The sequence below is a fragment of the Carassius auratus genome, chromosome 7, assembly GCF_003368295.1.
Source record: "Carassius auratus strain Wakin chromosome 7, ASM336829v1, whole genome shotgun sequence".
In the NCBI taxonomy this organism is placed as follows: domain Eukaryota; kingdom Metazoa; phylum Chordata; class Actinopteri; order Cypriniformes; family Cyprinidae; genus Carassius; species Carassius auratus.
In genome coordinates, this window is record NC_039249.1 from 35,415,723 (window position 1) to 35,434,591 (window position 18,869).

The 18,869-nt window shown below is 36.2% G+C and overlaps 1 protein-coding gene across 3 annotated transcripts in view; it reads right to left on the reverse strand.

Moving 5' to 3' along the window:
• Positions 1-18,869, reverse strand: part of nwd2 (NACHT and WD repeat domain containing 2) — a 70,863-nt gene that overhangs the window by 19,548 nt on the left and 32,446 nt on the right. For 2 of the 3 annotated variants that reach the window (XM_026268698.1, XM_026268696.1), the window contains exon 4: positions 9,521-9,637. In XM_026268698.1, the coding sequence (XP_026124483.1) occupies positions 9,521-9,637 (117 nt within the window). Of the gene's footprint in view, positions 1-9,516; positions 9,641-18,869 lie in introns of those variants that run through there. The other variant, XM_026268699.1, reaches the window with a different exon arrangement.

An 18,869-nucleotide genomic window follows, 5' to 3' on the forward strand; every position in this document is an offset into this window, starting at 1 on the left:
ATATATCCTAGGATTTTACAGCAAATATTCATAAGTAACCCACTTTGCAATTGTTAATTATTATTATTTATTTTTTTTCATAAGATTTCATGTTTTTTTTTGCATTTTAGCATTTATTACAATAGGATGGATCAAATCTGACAGGAAGTGAAGTGGGAGAGAGATAGGAGGCGAGATCAGGAAAGGTCCTTAAGTTGGGATTTGAACTCGGGACAACGGTACCGTGTAGCTATCAGTGCTGACATTGTAAAAAAAAAATTCTCAGTAACTATAATGGATTACAGTTACATTTATTTTAGTGCTGGGCAATGATAAAAATTTTTTTTTTTTATTTTATTTTAATTTTTAGAAAATATATTATAGTTTATTGTAGAAAAGTCCAGAGCCTCGATCATAACATTATAACAGGCATCTTCCAAGTAGAGAACTGCACAATCGCGAGACCCATCGCAGAAGAGTGCGGGGCAGGACAATACTTGATGTGCGGGTTGAGACTCGTGTGTGTCGGATCTGGTAGAATAATTAGGGTGTGCTTACAATCTTAACCCCCAAAGCCTGGTTCGTTTGACTAGTGTGATCCCTCCGTTTAGCGGTCCCTGGCTCAGTTGGAAGAGGTGGGTAAGAGCGCGGTTCGGTTATATATAGATAAGTGAGTGTAACCGCGCTGGAGCGCAGATCTTCTAATACGTGGTGCATGATTGTGTGAATATTTCTGAGCGGGAAAAGCGATAGATGTAAAGCAATATATTGTAAGAGGATCATGTGTTAACGCATCCCATACGATTTAAAATAATAAACCAGAAAGTTAACAAAACAATGCACTCCACTGTGCTGAGCAAGCACCTCTCTGCTGTATTCACGTGCTATCGGAAACTTCCTATTTCCCATTTATGAAGTCGTGACTATGAGCTTGTTGCATTCTTTTCTGTTAAAAATAACAGTGGTTTTGTGAATGCTGATGCTTAGCATAAAATATTTTGATCGGGAGCATCCCCTCCTGTTACACATGATATGTCTGTATGTGTAATCAGAACCAGTGAGAAGAATTTAATTATGATAAAAAAAACTGCGTTAACGCGTGATAAAATAATTATCGGAGATAATCAATTAATGCGTCAATGCGATAATAACACGTTAACTTGCCCAGCCCTAATTTATTCTGTAATTGTATTACAGTATGTAACATTGTTACATGTAATCAGTTACTTCCCAACACTGTATATTTTTGTAATAATGAGGCTAAAAAAAGTTAACAAACTCTAAATGAATGAAGATGATATAGAACATTTCCATTTAAATGCTATCAGTCTCAACAGCCCTGCAGTCTGTTTTCATATTAATCTGAGTGTTTCTCTCAATCTCTCTCTCTCTCTCTCTTTTACATTTCTACCCATCTCTGCCTGTCACACTTAGATTAAACAATTCCAATCTGCCTAGAGACTTTCTCTGGAGACACAGCGGCACATGCAACCCAGAACTGTCAGCCGCCAACCCGCTCACATACGCTCTCTCTGTCGTGCTCTGATCAAAGCCTCATTTTGAATCTAAAATAGACCCAAATACATGTATCTCCATGAAATGACACAACATCACTGAAGTTCACGGAGGAAATCCCACATATAGATTAAACACTCATGGAGCTCCAAGTATGTCAGGGCTTGTTTGTACTTGCACATTTTAAACCATGAGGTCCAAATGGATTGGTTTTTGAACTCAAGTCTGCTTTGGGCTGTCCAAGGGGATTTAAGGGGGATACTGTTTTTGTTTGTTTGATTGTTTTTTTTTCTCTACAAACTGACCTCAATTCTTTCTCTTATAAGATAATGAAGTGGTCTTTGGAAAAAAACAGCACAATTTCTAGGAAACTTCTAACTAACTACTAAGTGCTCAGGTCAGAAAGACTTACCCATATGTCTATCTGGCAAAGGAGATGAGTTTAGCTAATTTTAACTAGACCACTGAAAAATGTGGCCTGGATCTGTCCTGGTCTACTTAAAGGAAGTGTGAAATTATTCAGTGTAACATACTTTTTCCTATTCCGATGTGAGCAGTTACAGATGTAAGAATTTATTTGTAGTTTGATTTTGGCATTAACTTTAAAAGAAATAAATTGACACGACATGGACATATAATCAAATAAAATTAGAACTGAATTGGTCTCCAAATTAGAAACCACAAGCCTTTAGGTCTGTTTAAATGGAAATCATACACTAACATTCACGATTACATTTTTTAAAGAAATTAATACTTGTATTTAGCAAGGATGCATTCATCAATAGTGACAGCCAAGACTTTTACATTGTAAGGGTGATTTCTGTTTTAAATAAATGCTGTTCTCTGAAAATAATTCGGAAAAAAATGCAGCACTGTTTCCACAAAAATATTAAGTAGCACGACACTGTAACGTGTGTGTTCCTGTTTAGTTCCTGCTTGTCCTCATTTGGTCCTTCCAGTTCCTTTCCCCATTATTAGTAATCACCTGTTCCTTGTTATTAGTTATCCTCATCACCTGTCTGCCCATCATATCTGCCCTATTTGAGTTTGAGCCAGTTCTGTTCTCGCTTGTCTGGGATTGTTCATGTCATCATTTGCTACGTGTGTTAACCTGTATCCTTTGGATGTTATTAAAAGATTAAATGTTTGAAATCTCCTTTGCCTCCTTCACTCCATGCTCCTAAAAAGCAGCAGTTGCGTGACAAACACACTGATAATGATTGTTTCTTGAGCACCAAATCAGCATCTTAGAATGATCGATATGGCTGTTAAAAATGCAGCTTTCTTATTAAAGGAGTAAATAATGCTTTAAAATACATTAAAAATAAAACAGTAAATTGTAATAATATAACTGTTTTACTCTATTTTTGATCAAAGATTTGAAACCCTGTTGAACATAGACTTCTTACAATCCTACAGACCCCTAACTTTTAATCATTAATGTATAACTAATGTCTTGACATAAAACATATATTAAATTATAAATATATATAAAAAATGAACTGTCCTGCATTTTGTATTATTACATGCATGATCTTTGACAAGAAGCCTGACCAAGAGATCACATGAACACCATTTTTAACAAGAAAAAATATACTCTTTTCATTTTACGTGCTGAAAAGGAGTGCTTTGAATACCACAGCAAAACCTGGTAATACTAATGCAGGAAAAAGAAAAGCTAATAGGGTGAAAGTAGTCTCTGCCCTAAATGGATGGAGGTCATACATTCCATATCATTTACTAAGAGAGAAAGAGAATGAGAGAGAGATGAGGGTGAGAGGACAAGGACAGAAAGGAGGATTAAGTGAAAGAGTAGACACACAAATCAGAGTGAAAGAAGAGGTGAAATGGACACTAGAGCACTGAATATAGAGGTGAAGGTGGGAGACAGATGGAGGTGTGAAGTGGAAGAGAGAGATGCAGATAGAAACCTCTCCAAGGATGAGAGAGAGAGAGAAGAGATGGTTGAGAAGACAATTAAATACTGGTTCAAGGGCAAAAGAGAGTCAGAACTTAAATGAAAAAACTCGGTTTGGGAAATAAAGCAGACTGAAAGAAAGCCAAAGAATTTAAGCATAATATAAGGGTCATATGATGTGATTTCAATTTTCCTTTCTCTTTGGAGTGTTACAAGCTCTTGGTGCATAAAGTAGATCTATAAAGTTGCAAACACTAAAGTCTCAAATCCAAAGAGATATTCTTTATCAAAGTTAAGACTCTGCCACACACCCCTAAAACAGCTCATTCAAACACGCCCCCATATGTCTATGTCACTATGTGGAAATATTTGCGTAATGCTGCCCAAATGTTCACACAAAGAAAGGAGACATGGTTTCAGTAACAGCAGTTAGTATTGAAGCAGCCATGTCAGGAAGATGCTGTGTGTATCTAGGCGAAAGCAAAAGCACTTTATTCGGTCTTCCGAAAGTAGATGCATTTAGCAATCTTTAAGATTACTTACAACAGAACAGACTGTTTCGTGAACCTAAGAGAGGAGATAATGCTGACTTTGCTACTTCTGATGCTTCTGAATCAGCTACTGTAAGTATGATTTGTTAATAATAAGTATTTACTATTGACTGTTCAATTGTGGAGTTTTGTATGTTGTGTATTTGTGTGTGTGTGTGTGTGTGTGTGTGTGTGTGTGAGAGAGAGAGAGAGAGAGAGAGAGAGAGAGAGAGAGAGAGAGATGGTCACACAATGGAGTCAGCTGTCATAACCATCAGTGGCTTGTGTACTTCAAACACATATGAGCTTCATCACTATGTCTGTCATGCCATCTGTTGAACTGATGGTAAAAATAAGGACATTATTAACTTTACATTTATTTAGATGAAGCTTGCGATTATGGAAAGGGGCATTTTATTTCCGATGAGTGCTTGTGTTGTTCGGCTAATCACAATGCAATGGGTCAGTTGACCAATCAGAGCAGACTGTGCTTGTCTTTGTAGAAAACAATTATAAAGTCGAACTGTATAGAGAATTTAAATTGTAGAAATTAAAGAGCCACTAAGATGAAAATTCTAAGCTTCCTATCACTGTGTATAAGTCCTGTACAATAGGTTTAAATCCATCCAAGGTTAAAAAAACATTGTCAATTTGTCAAAATATCATTTTAAAATTACCTCAATTCTCAGAGATCCCCAAACGGTTCGAATATAATAGCTGTTCAAAAGATTCAGTTTCCTTAAACCCCACCTTTCGGTAGCATACTGTGTTCTGATTGGTCAACTGACATAGGTTTGATTGGTTGTACCGCACACGACTTCATGGTAAACAATACGTTAGCATCTGTTTGGGGTGAATTGTGTCTTATTCCTCCCATCGCGAAGCAAACAGTAAAATAAAAAACTTGAACAGTCAGAACGCAGAGATTAGAAAAGCAGTCATCAGTGAAATGTTGTGAACACAACAAAAGGGATTTGTTGTACTGCTCTGGTATTGTGGTAAAAATGAATTTTAGCCATTGGTTCTTCTGATCTTCATTCTTTGGCAGTGAAAATAAAACAAACTTGCCTTTACAATTAAAAACACACTGTCTCCTCGACATGATGCTGTCACACCAAACCAGAGCGTCTGTGTGGGGGGGTGGGGCAGGTCAGAGTTTTGTTTCTCCCAAGACGGTAGGCGGAGATTATTATGCAAAGTGTTCCTAGTGACGTACATAGAGATGGGCAAAAGATTTGAAATCTATAACGACGCGTTTCAGCGATTCAGAGTCGACTCCTTACTTTAGAAGCCAATAACTTTATAAATAGTGTACTTTTTGGTTTAATTACTTTGCACATTGTTTACACAGATGGACAGCTACATCATACACTGTAATACAGGTAATTTTTTATTTCCCATCTGTGTGGCTCTTTAAAGTGACCATATTTTGATAGTATAGCCTTTATTGCACATGAAAATGGCCCTGATTGAAGTCAAGAATATTATATTTATTAACAGTCTGAACAGGAACAGCTTTCTATATTAACATTAGCTAACACACCCGATCGACATTCCTTTGGGGGGTGCTGTAGCTTTCTTATTCAACCCTTTTTTAATACACTACAAATATATGTGGGATTATTAGCAGAAATCATACCACGTATCATACTCACAGGGACAGTACAGTATGCTTGGAAATAATATTTCATTCCGTATTTGTAGTGTGCCAGCCACCCAATAAGCTTTGTGCTTTTGGTAGGCCTGCTTTTAATATAAGTCTCAGCTTTCAAAATCAGTTTTATAGCGAAACATAAATTATGTGTCTTACAATAATGTGTTCTTTAATGATCATATCACTCTATTTATGTGAACCAGTTCATTAAATGATATTGTTTTCTTTGTGAAAATTCCAAATTGTAGAAAATTCCACCACCTACTCTGCAAAAACATCTGTGCCGTACAAACTTTTCCTCATATGTAGCCTATTTAATTAATAAAACGTTCCAAAAGTTGAAGTGGGCTCCAACTCATTAACATAAGTTATATTGTTTTCTTTTCTTAGGTAGCTTGTAGGCTATAACATGTAAGTGACTATTCATAAGTTGTAAAATACAGTTAATGATTGGAAATAATATTTTACGTCTTCCATTCATTATTTGTAGTACGCCAGCCACAGAGTAAATAGGAATAACTTTTTGCTTTGTTACTTTTAATGTAACACAGCCCAGCTTTCTAATTCTGTCAGTTTTATTACGAAATACTAATGATAAATGTGTTTTTCCTCTTTATTTCAAGTTTATAGTAAAATATAAAAGTGAGGGAACATCAAAAGGCATGAAAAAACAGTATAGTTTCCATGAAAATACGGTCTCATTATTGTAATCGGAAAGACTCACATGCCACTTAAACTGAAGCGAATACAGCGATCCGTCATGCCACATTAAAGAGCGTGAAAAACACATTAATATTTCACTATAAAACTGACAGATTTTGAAAGCTGAGATTTTGGAATATTAGCATGTGCAAAAGACTAGAATATACTCTCAAAATATTATAACTTTAATCATTTTTTAATCATTTAATTTTTAATCATTTCAATATTATGACTTGGTCGCACTTTATTTTAGGGTCCAATTCTCACTATTAACTAACCATTAAATATGAGACTTTTGCCTCAATTAACTCCTTATTTGCTGCTTATTAATAGTTTATAAGGTAGTTGTTAAGTTTAGGGTATTGGGTAGGATTATGGATGTCTTGCATTATATGTACTTTATAAGCACTAATAAACAGCCAATATGTTAATAATAGACATGCTAATAAGCAACTAGTTATTAGTGTGAATAGGACCCTATACCAAAGTGTTACCTATGACTCAAAATCTTAGATTTTTTTTCTTCTTTTTTTTTACATGGCACTAAAACGCCGTTGTATATTTTAAACAGGTGTTTAATGGTATCTTTTTACTAAGTAGCCTAATGAAGCAGCCTAATGAAGACCACTATCACTGATACCAATATTGCTACTGTCTAATGCATTTCCTCTCAATTTTTATAATTATAGCCTTTCAAGATTATAGAATTATTGAAAGCCATTACTTTTAACATTTAATAGGCTTTGAAAAATAACTTTGAAAACAACTTTTAATTTAAGTCTACTTTTAAATTTTATATAAATTAATAAGTGATCGTATTAATCTTTACTCAAGCTTCAAAAGTTAATCAGCGAAAAGCAGTGAAGGACCCCCCCCCCTTCTTTTGTTCTTTGATTTACATCAATGACAGACTGTAGCAAGCAGCACTGTGATTTTAAAATCTGATGCATTTTACGCAGATCTAACACACACACATCTGATTTTCATCCAACTCTTTATGATTATTTAAGACATATTTAAGAATCATTTAAGTTTGTTTATGAAGTCACTTGCCAAAAGCAGCACTTTGACAATTTTGTGTAATTCTGTCTGAAGCAGCTTGCGCACACGTCAGATCCATGTGTTGACAGAAAGTTGCTTCACAGACAGTGAGCCAATACCAAATTAGGTTCTCTTTTACACCTTATTGTGGTTGATAGCGTGTTCAAAAAGTCTTAATATAAGCATCAAATATATAAAAATAATCACCTGATTAATGCTCATTTTGACGTTCACTCCTAATTAAATTAAAATATTTATTGTGCCAAAGATTTGTCTTAGTGTAAATCGGCCTTTGCAATGTACATCACCTTATCTTTTTATTTGATTCCTTTCCCTATTTTTTCCCACTTCTCAAAAAGTGATGTATAGTGTTTAAAATAAAGGTGCTCACATGAATCATTGTTATAATTTCAGTAAGATTATACACAATCTGGAATTTCGCATGAGGGTAAAAGATGGACAGGTTGGCTATGCAAATTCTCCATGCTGACCAACAGAAAGCTAATTGGTTTTAAAGTCAATTCTGAGCATGGTTTCATTCAATGTATGAAATTGTATGTAACATGCATCAGTTACATACAGTTTCATTCATTTCTACACTAATGACAATAGACAATGGGCCATTCCAAAGCGCTCACAGGAGATACATTTGAAATGCATGTCAATACCAGGCGGAACAGGACCTTAGTGAGCATAACTAATGTAAGTTTAAGAACTAGAGGTGTTCTCAGTTCAACGGCTCTCACACACACACCACTTCACCTCACACTTAAATTTCATACACACATACACACACACACACACACACACACACACACACACACACACACACACACACACACGCACACACACGCACACACACTGCCTCTGCTCAAACATTGCTCTTTGACTCCAATTAGATCCCAATCCTCCTACCCAGATTGCTCATTTACATTTTAATAATTTAAAATCAATCTCCCTCCACACCTGAGAACTGATTCTGAACCCTCAGCACACACACACACATATACACACACACACACACAAAAAAGAGTGTGTGATCATGTGATGTGTGATTATATTCCTTATAAATTCACTGATCTGTTAGTAACCCACCTGGTGCTCTCAAATGTGTGTGTGCTTCACTTCTGCACGATCTCTCATATCCTGCAACATCAGCCATCAAACCAGACCCTTCCTCATGCCATGCTGAGAGATGTGAAATTAATTTTGTTATGTGTGTGTGAATGAGCAAGCCACAGAGGCACAATGAGCTCCATCCTGCGAGTGAACTCAAGTGCTTCGCTCCCATATGGGCGTTACACAGTGTCTCTGTCAGCCTGCTATCACTGACTAGAGAGACATTGTTCCCAACTTACTCCACAAACAAGAACATAACAGCAGCCCAACTCTGCTTTACTGCTCCTCTCAGATTCCTCATCAGACTTCTCTCATGACACTGTTTGTCACAGATTCCTCATCAGACTTCTCTCATGACACTGTTTGTCATGTGCTGTGCTGCAGTTACTTCTGAGGTGTGAGATGTACTGTACGCTGGTTCAAAAGGTAGGGGTCAGCAAGATCAATGTTCTTTAAAGATGTATCTTTTACTAATCAAGGCTGCATTTATTTGAACAAAAATAGAGAAAAAAAATGTAATATTGTGAAATTATTACAATTTCAAACATAAATTTTCGATTTTTTTATTCAATAAAATCTAAATCACCCCTGCGATGCAAAGCTGAATTTTCAGCAGCCATTGCAGTAGCTAGTCTTCAGTTTCCTTGACACTGATCCTTTAGATTCCTTCTGATTTATTATCAATATTCTGATTTATTATGAATGCTGGAAACAGTTGTGCAAAATTCATAGTTTGTTAATAGTTAGAATTGGACCTTAAAATAAAGTGTGACCATAAGGTTTTGAGAGAATTATGCAAAAACTGTAAAAAACAACTCTAAATTATATGTGGAAATAAAAATCCTGCTTCCAACTCTTATTGGCCAAACAGATAAACTTTTCAGTCAATACAGATCATCAAAAACTGCCAAATATAGACCAATATTTTGGCTATGGAGATATCTTTGTTGGCCACTAATTACTACCAATGTCTCTCTCTATTTGGGATCTACAACATACAGTAGCTGTAGTTTATGACAGAGTTCCTTGTTAATGGTTTGATGAAATGTCATATATACCCACAACAAAGCATGGACCGGCTGAAGTCTTCAGACACTCTTCCAGTAATTTCATTCGTAGTCTCTGCAGCTCTGGACTGTCCCACTCCTCTGGATCAATTCCCCAGTACAGGTCCACGACCTGGAAAACACACATTTCACAAATATTTAACACACCAATTAAATATTTACACACACTCATGCATACAACTTTTGGTTGCATCTTATAAGATTTGAATACATTTGCTTCTAATACATTCTTTATTCAGCTCAAAGGAGAAGTTTAGTGGAATGTTCTTTCTTGCTTGCTTTTTTAAAGATGTATTTTTGCTGCTTTATTCCTTTATTTTGATAGGACAGTTAGTTGACATGAAGAAAAGTGGGACAGGACTGAGAAAAGTCCATGAACCATGAAATTCGGGATGCCCAAAGTGCCACATGTTGGCATGCTCCCCGAGAATCGGCGCTTACAGTTTAGTGGAATGATTTGGTTCATTTTTTTCTTACAATGAAAAAAGAACTGGCACAGGATTCATAGAGGCGCTTGAAGAATAAAATTTAATAAGACCTATATATCAACCCCTTAACTAAAGCCTAATTTTTTTTTTATCACTAAGTTAGGAAGATCTAGGGAGTAATGAATGCCTGGGAGAGTATGAATTTCCACACTCTTTCAGCACACATTAGCACTTTAAAAGGAACCGCAGGGAGACGGATGAGTGAAGAGACAGAGAGAATGAAAGAAAGAAAGGAATAGAGGAACATAACAAGGAGAGCAATGGTGAGAATGTGTTCCTGCAGTCAGCTAAATGCTGCACTCACGCTGGGACACATTAAACTGCTTACTGCTCACAATTAAGAGTCTCTAATAATTTTGAGCGTGTTTTCAGAATCACTACAATAGTTTGAGTCTGACTGCACATATGTATGTACAGCAACAGCATGATAACCTCACACAGAGCTATTCAAAAAGTTTATCTTGTATATTGATTGTTAAGAAGAACAATATGCCATCTGCCATACTGTTTTTTGAATAAATTAGTTTAAATATCTCCAATAATCACCCACCAACAAACCAGGTTAGAGGGATATTTGGGGGGTGGAATTCAACACCTAGCATACATTCTTTTGATAAAATTTGTAAAAGATATGCCACTAAACTTTTTATACTCCTTTTTGAAAGTTTAAGGACCCCAGGCTATATATCTATCTATCTATCTATCTATCTATCTATCTATCTATCTATCTATCTATCTATCTATCTATCTATCTATATAAAGTGATTTCTGGTGCCCATTCTGTTCTGTCACTATCTGGCAACATAATTTTCCTTATTATAATAATGATAATCTACTGTTTAAAAGTTACAATTTTAATTAAGTTTAAATTGATAAAAAATGTTATTAAATATTAAACTACTGTTCTTCTGAACTTTCTATTCTTTAAAAAATCTGAAAACAACAACAAAAAAATCTTCACAGCCTTTGCAATAAAATAAAGCATCACACAGTTAAGAATAAGAAATTCAGCTTTTTCACCTGAATAAATTACAATTTAAAATATATTAATTCAGAGAACCAAAAGATTGTATGTACATTATATATGGTAGCAAGACTGAGATTCCACAACAGGGGCCATGCACAACACAGCTGTTGTGCCAGAGTTTGCTATAAAGCTATAGCAATCTAGCTATTACTTTCTACACTCCCTGGACAATACAACATAAAAGAACAGCAGTGCAATACAATAAAAATAAATAAATTATGTGCATACAATATATCACAAACTATATTCCTCATTAAAGATCACTGAGAGCCACAGTCCTGCAGTCTAACACTAATCAAACACACATGAAGAAGCTAATCAAGGTCTAAGGGTTACTAGAAAGCTACAGACAGGTGCATTTTTTATTAAAGTTGGAGCAAAACTTACTTGGATTGTGGCTCTACAGGACAGATGCTGACCACCCCTGAGATCACTGATCACATAACTCATTTGTCTTAAACCTATAATTGGTTTAATTTAATAAAAAAAATGTTTTTTTGGACCACTTTTGCCATTTTGTCAATTTAGCTGTATGCGCATACATTTTCTATTGTACATGGAGTTTTGTCCACATGTTTCCAGCATTTTAGAAGAGTGACACCGATATGTTTTGAAACCGGGTCCCAGAGTGGATAAATCTGAAAATGCCACCCTTGCTTTTTCGTGTGGACAGCGAATCCGTATATTTCCTGAAATTATGACATCATCAGCCTACGTCTCACCCCTAGTCAGATACCGCTACATCATGTAACAGCAACAAAAACATGAACACTGAACGATTGTTTTTTTATTAACGAACATTAACAGATTAATAAATGTATTGTTCCCTGTTCGTTTGTATACTGCGCCGCAAGGTTTATGCAGATAGTCCAAATCTTCTTCTCCGTTTTTAGTGTACAGTATCTCTGTGAAAGAATTGCAGCACCACATACTGGTCTGGCATGTATACTACATCGTTTTGTGTGAACACAGATATTTATTGAGACGAGGGGGGAAAAAAATCGAATAGGGAAAGCTCTGGCTTTGTGTGGATGTAGCATAAGATTGCCGGTATGATTTACTTCTCAGCAAAAACTCTCCACCTGTGCATATGTTAGGGCAGGGAGCGCACTGTTTCCCCCCATGGTGTTACAGAACAGACTGAAGCTGTTCTATTACATATGCTTTCAGTGTAAGATTTTCTGCAGAATTATTCTTAACATATGCTAAAACAGATCATTGCATGGCAAACACTGATTTGATATACAATAATGAATAGCAACTGCACTTGATTATACAAGATATTATATCTAAAATGAGGAACAATCACGTCAAGAAGGAAAATAACAAAATTCCAGATTTCCTTAATGGATGGAGCTGAAGTGATAACTGTACTGTCTGATCGTGGAGGAGCTGTGGATGGAGAGTGGTAATGAGAGCAGTGCAGCATGATAGGAGCAGCTGAAGTGTAGCTGAAAAAGCAATTTAAATAGAATGCAGACTGCTATGTGTTGAATTCCTATGTAAACATGGGTCAGCTGACCATCAGCTGATTCGAGCTCGAACTGACGCTATGCTTTATTTTTAAAAAGACTTAATGCCGGGCATCCTCTAATGTGAGCAGATTCAAAATTCCAGATTAATGTAAGATGGTGGTTGGGCAGAAAAAAAGAGAGAATTTAAGAAATTCCATCTTTGCCCTTTCTAATATACTGTATTTGGTCTTCTTATCAGATTAAAAAACACACACAGATACATTTAAACATATACACAATCTTGCACCCACAAACCAAAAATTGTTCACCTGCACTGGTGGCAAATGACAGAAGAACAAGAGACTGAGAGAGTGAAATTGCTTGCGTCTTTGTGTGTGTGTGTGTTTGTGTAGTAATGGACTTAATGAAGAGAGACAGGACATTTCCTCAGCACCAGTATGGCAGGACACAGGAATATCCCTGGACACATTTGTCAGAATCAGTGTCACTGGTGCAGATAATTTAAATGGCAAACACGCTGCAGGGGGAATCTCTCTCTGCTGCATGCATGTGAGCGTGTGTATGCTGAAGGACTGGGGCTCCATAATCAAGTATGTGTTTCTGTGTGTGTGTGTGTGTGCTGATCACATCTGTTCAGTGTGTGAGTATGGGTGTGATTAGTTTAATTTGATGTTGATTTAATGTGTCTATGCTGGTCACGTCTTTCTCTTTCTCGCAATCTCAAGCAAGTCCAATAAAATTCTGATGTCATTCACATTGTGGTAGCTCTTTAGGACCCCAAACACATTTCCTTTGCTCAGCTGGCAAAAACCAAGCCACTGTGAGTCCTGCAATCCTCCCAGACTTAATTTAACAAATACAATCATGGCTTCCATCCAAAAGCACATAAAGCACAAGAGACTGCCTATATAATGTGAGCTCTACACTCAACCTCTCTATGCTAATCAAACTTCTAAGAAGAGAGAAATACTTCATATGAAAAATGTGCAGCTTTTTATGCATACATTATAATGTTGAAAAGGAAAATCCATGCCAAATTGGCTGTAAAATAATAATAATAATAAAAAATTATATATACAGTATATAGACAAAACCTACACAATTATGTTCAAAATTTGTTTTAATTATAAGTTAATGGCCTAATGTACAAGACTAGCCTTTAGCATAGCATAGCATTAGCAAACAGCATTTACTACTGCACTTTAAAATAATTCAGATAAAGTAGCTCCATTGTTTTGTGTCAATTTAAATTAGTATAGTCCTCATTTGACAATAAATTTGTGAAGGCAGCTACAGATTTCTTGTTCAGCAACTTTTTCAATTACTAACAATCTTTGCTTCAGAAGAAACTGTTATTTTACCAAGCAAAGATTAGGGGTATAGATTTAAAGGGCCGGTTGATTTTTTTTCTAAGCTTGTTTGTGTTTATGGGGTGCAGTCTAACATGTGTTAATGCTACGAAAAAAAAAAAAAAAAAAAAAAGCAAAACATTATTTTTTCACATAATTTACCTGTGCTCTGTCCCTTCTCCTTTAAATGTGCTGATGATTTTCTGTTTTTATGTAGCCACTCTCTCAGAAATATGTGATGTTCCAGTGTGTTGTGATTGGCTAAACCACCTCTAGTGCGTGTCTAATTGTCCCGTCCCTTTACCTCAGCGGCATGTGTTGTACTGTGTACAATGGCATCATTAATATTGCTTATCAGTTTGAGCACGGTTGAGACGCAGAGGATATTAGTAAAGAGGATCGCGTAGAACCTGTGCAAACACACGGCTCTCAATGGTATGATATTTGTTTGTTGTTGTCTCATACATTTAGATATGCTGTTATTTGTAAATGATACTGCTCTTGGTAGCTTTTAATATACAGTTTTTCCTGATTAAAGCTTTAATACAGTATGGCAACCACATGCCATGTATAACGTCTCTCATAGCCATGTGAAAATAAGTGTGACAGTTCATTGTTGCAGATGAGCTGATGATCTGAATGAGAGAGAGTAAAAATCAACAAATGTAAAAAGATGAACTCTTAACATCACAACACAACAAAAATGACAACAGCAAAACTTTAAATTAAACCATCAAACAGCAAAAACAAGGATCCTAATACAGTAATTTACATTTCTTAGTATTTGTTACTCAAAAGCTCCCATAAACTGGAAAACATATAGGTGTTTATTTTTTTTTCAATTCATATTTTTTATTGATGATAATGTTTCTGCATAATAATTCATAATAATGTATCAGTATATGTAAATATTCAAATGAATTATATAACTAAAAACACTGTTTATTGTTTATAATAGCTAATGGATTAACAAATTGAGCCTTAACGGAAGGTGTTACCAGTGCATTAATTTTCATGTTGCCATTAACAGATTTTTTACAGGTTTTACATTACACTATTGCTGATCTATTAAAAAAACCAATCAATGAACCTATCATACAATCTATAAGTGCTTATGATGCAAAATAAAATTGGGGTATATACTGGTCTTGATGTCAAAATGCAAATAGACACGTGTACCTAGACACGAGTAAAATGCCAGAAAGCCATTAGAGGTGTTTACATACAGAGTGAAATCAGGTTAAAGGGCAAACATCAGGTTTTGCTTAAATCTCATTTACATGACTTTACATGTTTATTAAGTACTCAATGTACTATAAGATCATGCATGTAAACACACTCACTGACCTTCTACATTGTCATCAGGAGTGTAAACATGACTGGCCTGTTTAATTCAGAAATGACAACTAACAGGCTTCAAGTGTGATAATCGGGTTTGATCATTCTTTATGATTAGCAGATCTCAGCAAAGACTGGCACAAAGTTTTCTTATTGGCGGGGCTGTGTTTTGGCTGCTGGCAGTGGAGAAAGTGGTGGGAGAACTGTTTTCACTCAAACAGAATGAGTGCAATCAGTCATGCTTTCACATGCACACCCTGACACTCGTGCACAAACACTCACACACATTGAGCTTGATGGATCTGAACTATTAACTAACCAAGCAATTAGAGTGTGACAGCACAGCCCCTGGGAAAGACTGATAACAAGGTATATAGACTGTTAAGAAGCCCAAACATCTGGACACGACAACACAGATGACAAACAAACCCTCCTTAGATTTCACTGAACAAAAGAGAGACGGACACAAGGACACAATTAGCATGCATCTGATGCTTAACATAAAAAAAAGAAAAAAAAAAAACACATGAGAAATTTAATCAAGGAGCTGACAGACAGTATAAAAATCTGTGATGTTCAGCAAAACAATGATATTTTGAGGAACTCAAGCCACAAAGCCATGCGATTTGTAATAACTGGATGAGTTAGCAGAGTCCACCATATGAGGGAAATTAATGACTTAGCTTATTCCCTGTGAGTTTTTATGAACAGAGTGTCTGCAACTGATTCCTCAAATTACGACAGCTGTCATCTACTTTAATGATGCCCATATTTGTAAATGACAAACTAATCACATTGTTATGAACTTTGAAAACAGCTCAATTTAACTGGTATCATGAGCACAGAACTATTGCAAATGTCGTTTTTTGTCGTCTTTAATGCATTACAGCCCACATTTAAACCACACAGGGCTGCACACTGCATCACTTTTTTCAAAGACAACACACAAATGCATATGCAGTGAGTATCATTAAACGCAGTATTGCACCCTGACGAGGAGTAAAAGAGACTGAAACGCTGTCATTTTCCACTAATAGTGCATCCACAGAAATTATGATGAGGTCTACTGAGGGCTCTGGCCATAAAATTTCATAAAATGAGGCAAATATGACTGTATTTACATAATTACACAGCTCAAACTGAGGATTTGCAAACATAATGCTGCATAAATCCCAAAGGGTGAAAGTGTGTCAAACTGGTCAATGTCAGTGCTGAAAAAGTCCTACATTTAAATTCAAAAACTTGCCCGAAGACATTTGAGGTGACATCAGAGTAGGTAGCCATAAACCAAATCAATGAAAAAAATAAAAATAAAAAATAAATAAAAAGAAAATAGACAAAACAATTCAAGCACTGTTGTTGACAGGTTTTAATACATTCAGGCTTTAATGCATCTATAATCTGTCTTCAAAGGACAACGTCTCGTACTTCTTCTCTTTTTTCCTTGGTTTTCATGATTATTCTGAGAACTTTCAGATGTTGCCTTGAAGATGGAACGAAAGGGAATGAAATCATGTAGAAAACTATCCTAAAAAAATGCCCACAGAACACCCCTGAATTAAAGAACAGAAGCAAATATTTATATGCAACTGAAGAAAAAAAAATTCTAATCTGTTTTTTGTACATTAATTGATACATTATCTGTCCATATTGTGTGTATACATATGATTGAATACTGGATATTTAAAATCAGACTAGATTGCAATACAAGCAAGGCATGGGAACTTAAAATTTCAAAATTACACTGATTAGAGATAAAGTCAGCTAATGTCCGTCTAGTACACTGGACGCGACAAAGCGACCATTGAAAATCATTCGAAATTTGTGTCAATATGTTATAAATAGAATGCAGCAGCAGTTTTCTGTCGGAGATTTGTCAGATTTGTCCAGTGTAGACCATGTATATACGGCATCATTGATTATAATGAGTTCCATAGTAATTAGTAATTAACACTTATGTCTGGTGTTGAAATGGTCTTTCTTTGTTTCACAGAACTAATTGTTGCCTGGATTGCGTACGCATGTGTGGGGCGGAGCTATCAAAACAGGGGCAAGACCCTTTTGGGGTATAGGGGTGTTTTTTTTTTTGGTGATTTCAAATGTCAACATTGGCTACCAGAAATCACTTACCCCACCTTTAATCTTTCCCAATACCTAAACTTAACAACTACCTTTCTAAGGAATAATAAGCAGCAAATGATGAGTTTACTGAGGCAAAATTCATAGTTAATGGTTTGTTAATAGCAAGAACAGGTACTTAAAATAAACTGTGACTGAAATGTCATCGCGTATTTTAAATGTACATGGGGTATGATATATTTCACAAAACAAAAATGTTGCTCTTTATTCTTAACTAGAATAACACGCCATATATATTACACATATCTACAAACAGCTATACTGTATCAGTAAACAAAAATCGTAATCTAAGATTCAGCTTGTTTTGGCTGCCTGCAGCGATCACTACTTCTGCTAAATAGTAAATGATCATCTAAATGGTACACAGCACAAGAGTCAAATGGTTAGAAATCGCAGAGTTATGAGCAGATTTCATGATGAGATCCAAAACGATTGAGGGGAGGATACAAACATCATTTACAATGCAGTTGCCAGTTTCAGCCCGATGAAAAGGCCCACAGATTCTCCAGAGACAAGTTATGATTTATCATCCTTCAGGCTCCTGCCTCTACATGAATGTATCACTTTAAGAGAAGACAAACGAGTCAACTGATGACCCCCATTAGGGGCCAATTAGATAAGAAATATGATTCTCTAATGTGTACATTGGTCGAACACTATATCGTACGCTTACATCGTTCGATTATAAAACTCAAGAAGAGAATGAGAGAATGAGTCAACACAAGCATCTATAAGAGCAAAAGTAGGAGCGAAACAGAGTCACTGAAAACCATAAGATAGCAAAAGGCAGAAAGCAAGGAATAAAAGGCCTGTCAGAAGTCCCCTGATTTAAGAGGCTGTTAGCTCACCCACCCTGCAGAGAGAACCATGTTCCTCAACCCCTCGGAGCAGTCACCAATCTCCATACCTTCATCTCATCTCACAAGCTACCCACAATGCACTGCTCTTGAGTGCTTCTGCAATTAGACTATTGCTATGGCAACCAGCTGCCTTGCCTGCTTGCCTGCCTTTTCAATTTAGCGAGAAGAGAGAGAGAGAGAGAGAGAGCGAGAGAGAGAGGCGTGAGGAGAGAGCAGCCAAATGTTACAACCATAAAACCTTTACATCAATCATGTTTATGCCTGGAATGAAAATGGCCTTTTTTTTTCTGCAAATGGCTAATCGATGCGCTCCATCTGAAAATGTAGAAGCCACCTCAATTGCACACAAGCCCATGGATCAACGCACCAACAGCAAGGTGTAACCTCCAAACCCTGTGAGGAATGAGTGATTGTATTTCAGTCCTTCTATCTTTTCATCTCTCTCTGTCTCTTTCTGTTTACCCTTCGGCTGTTTTCCATCCCTTTTTCTCACCTTCTCATCTGCTGAAGCTCCAATGAGTGCTGACAGATCCAATGTGCTCTCGCCAGCATGGAGCACTTACACAACAGGCCATGAATTCCCAGGGTGACCATAGGGGTTAGGGTTGGATTCATATCCTGCTGAGGAGTGCAAACGATCCACCAAATGATGGTTACATAGGTCATAA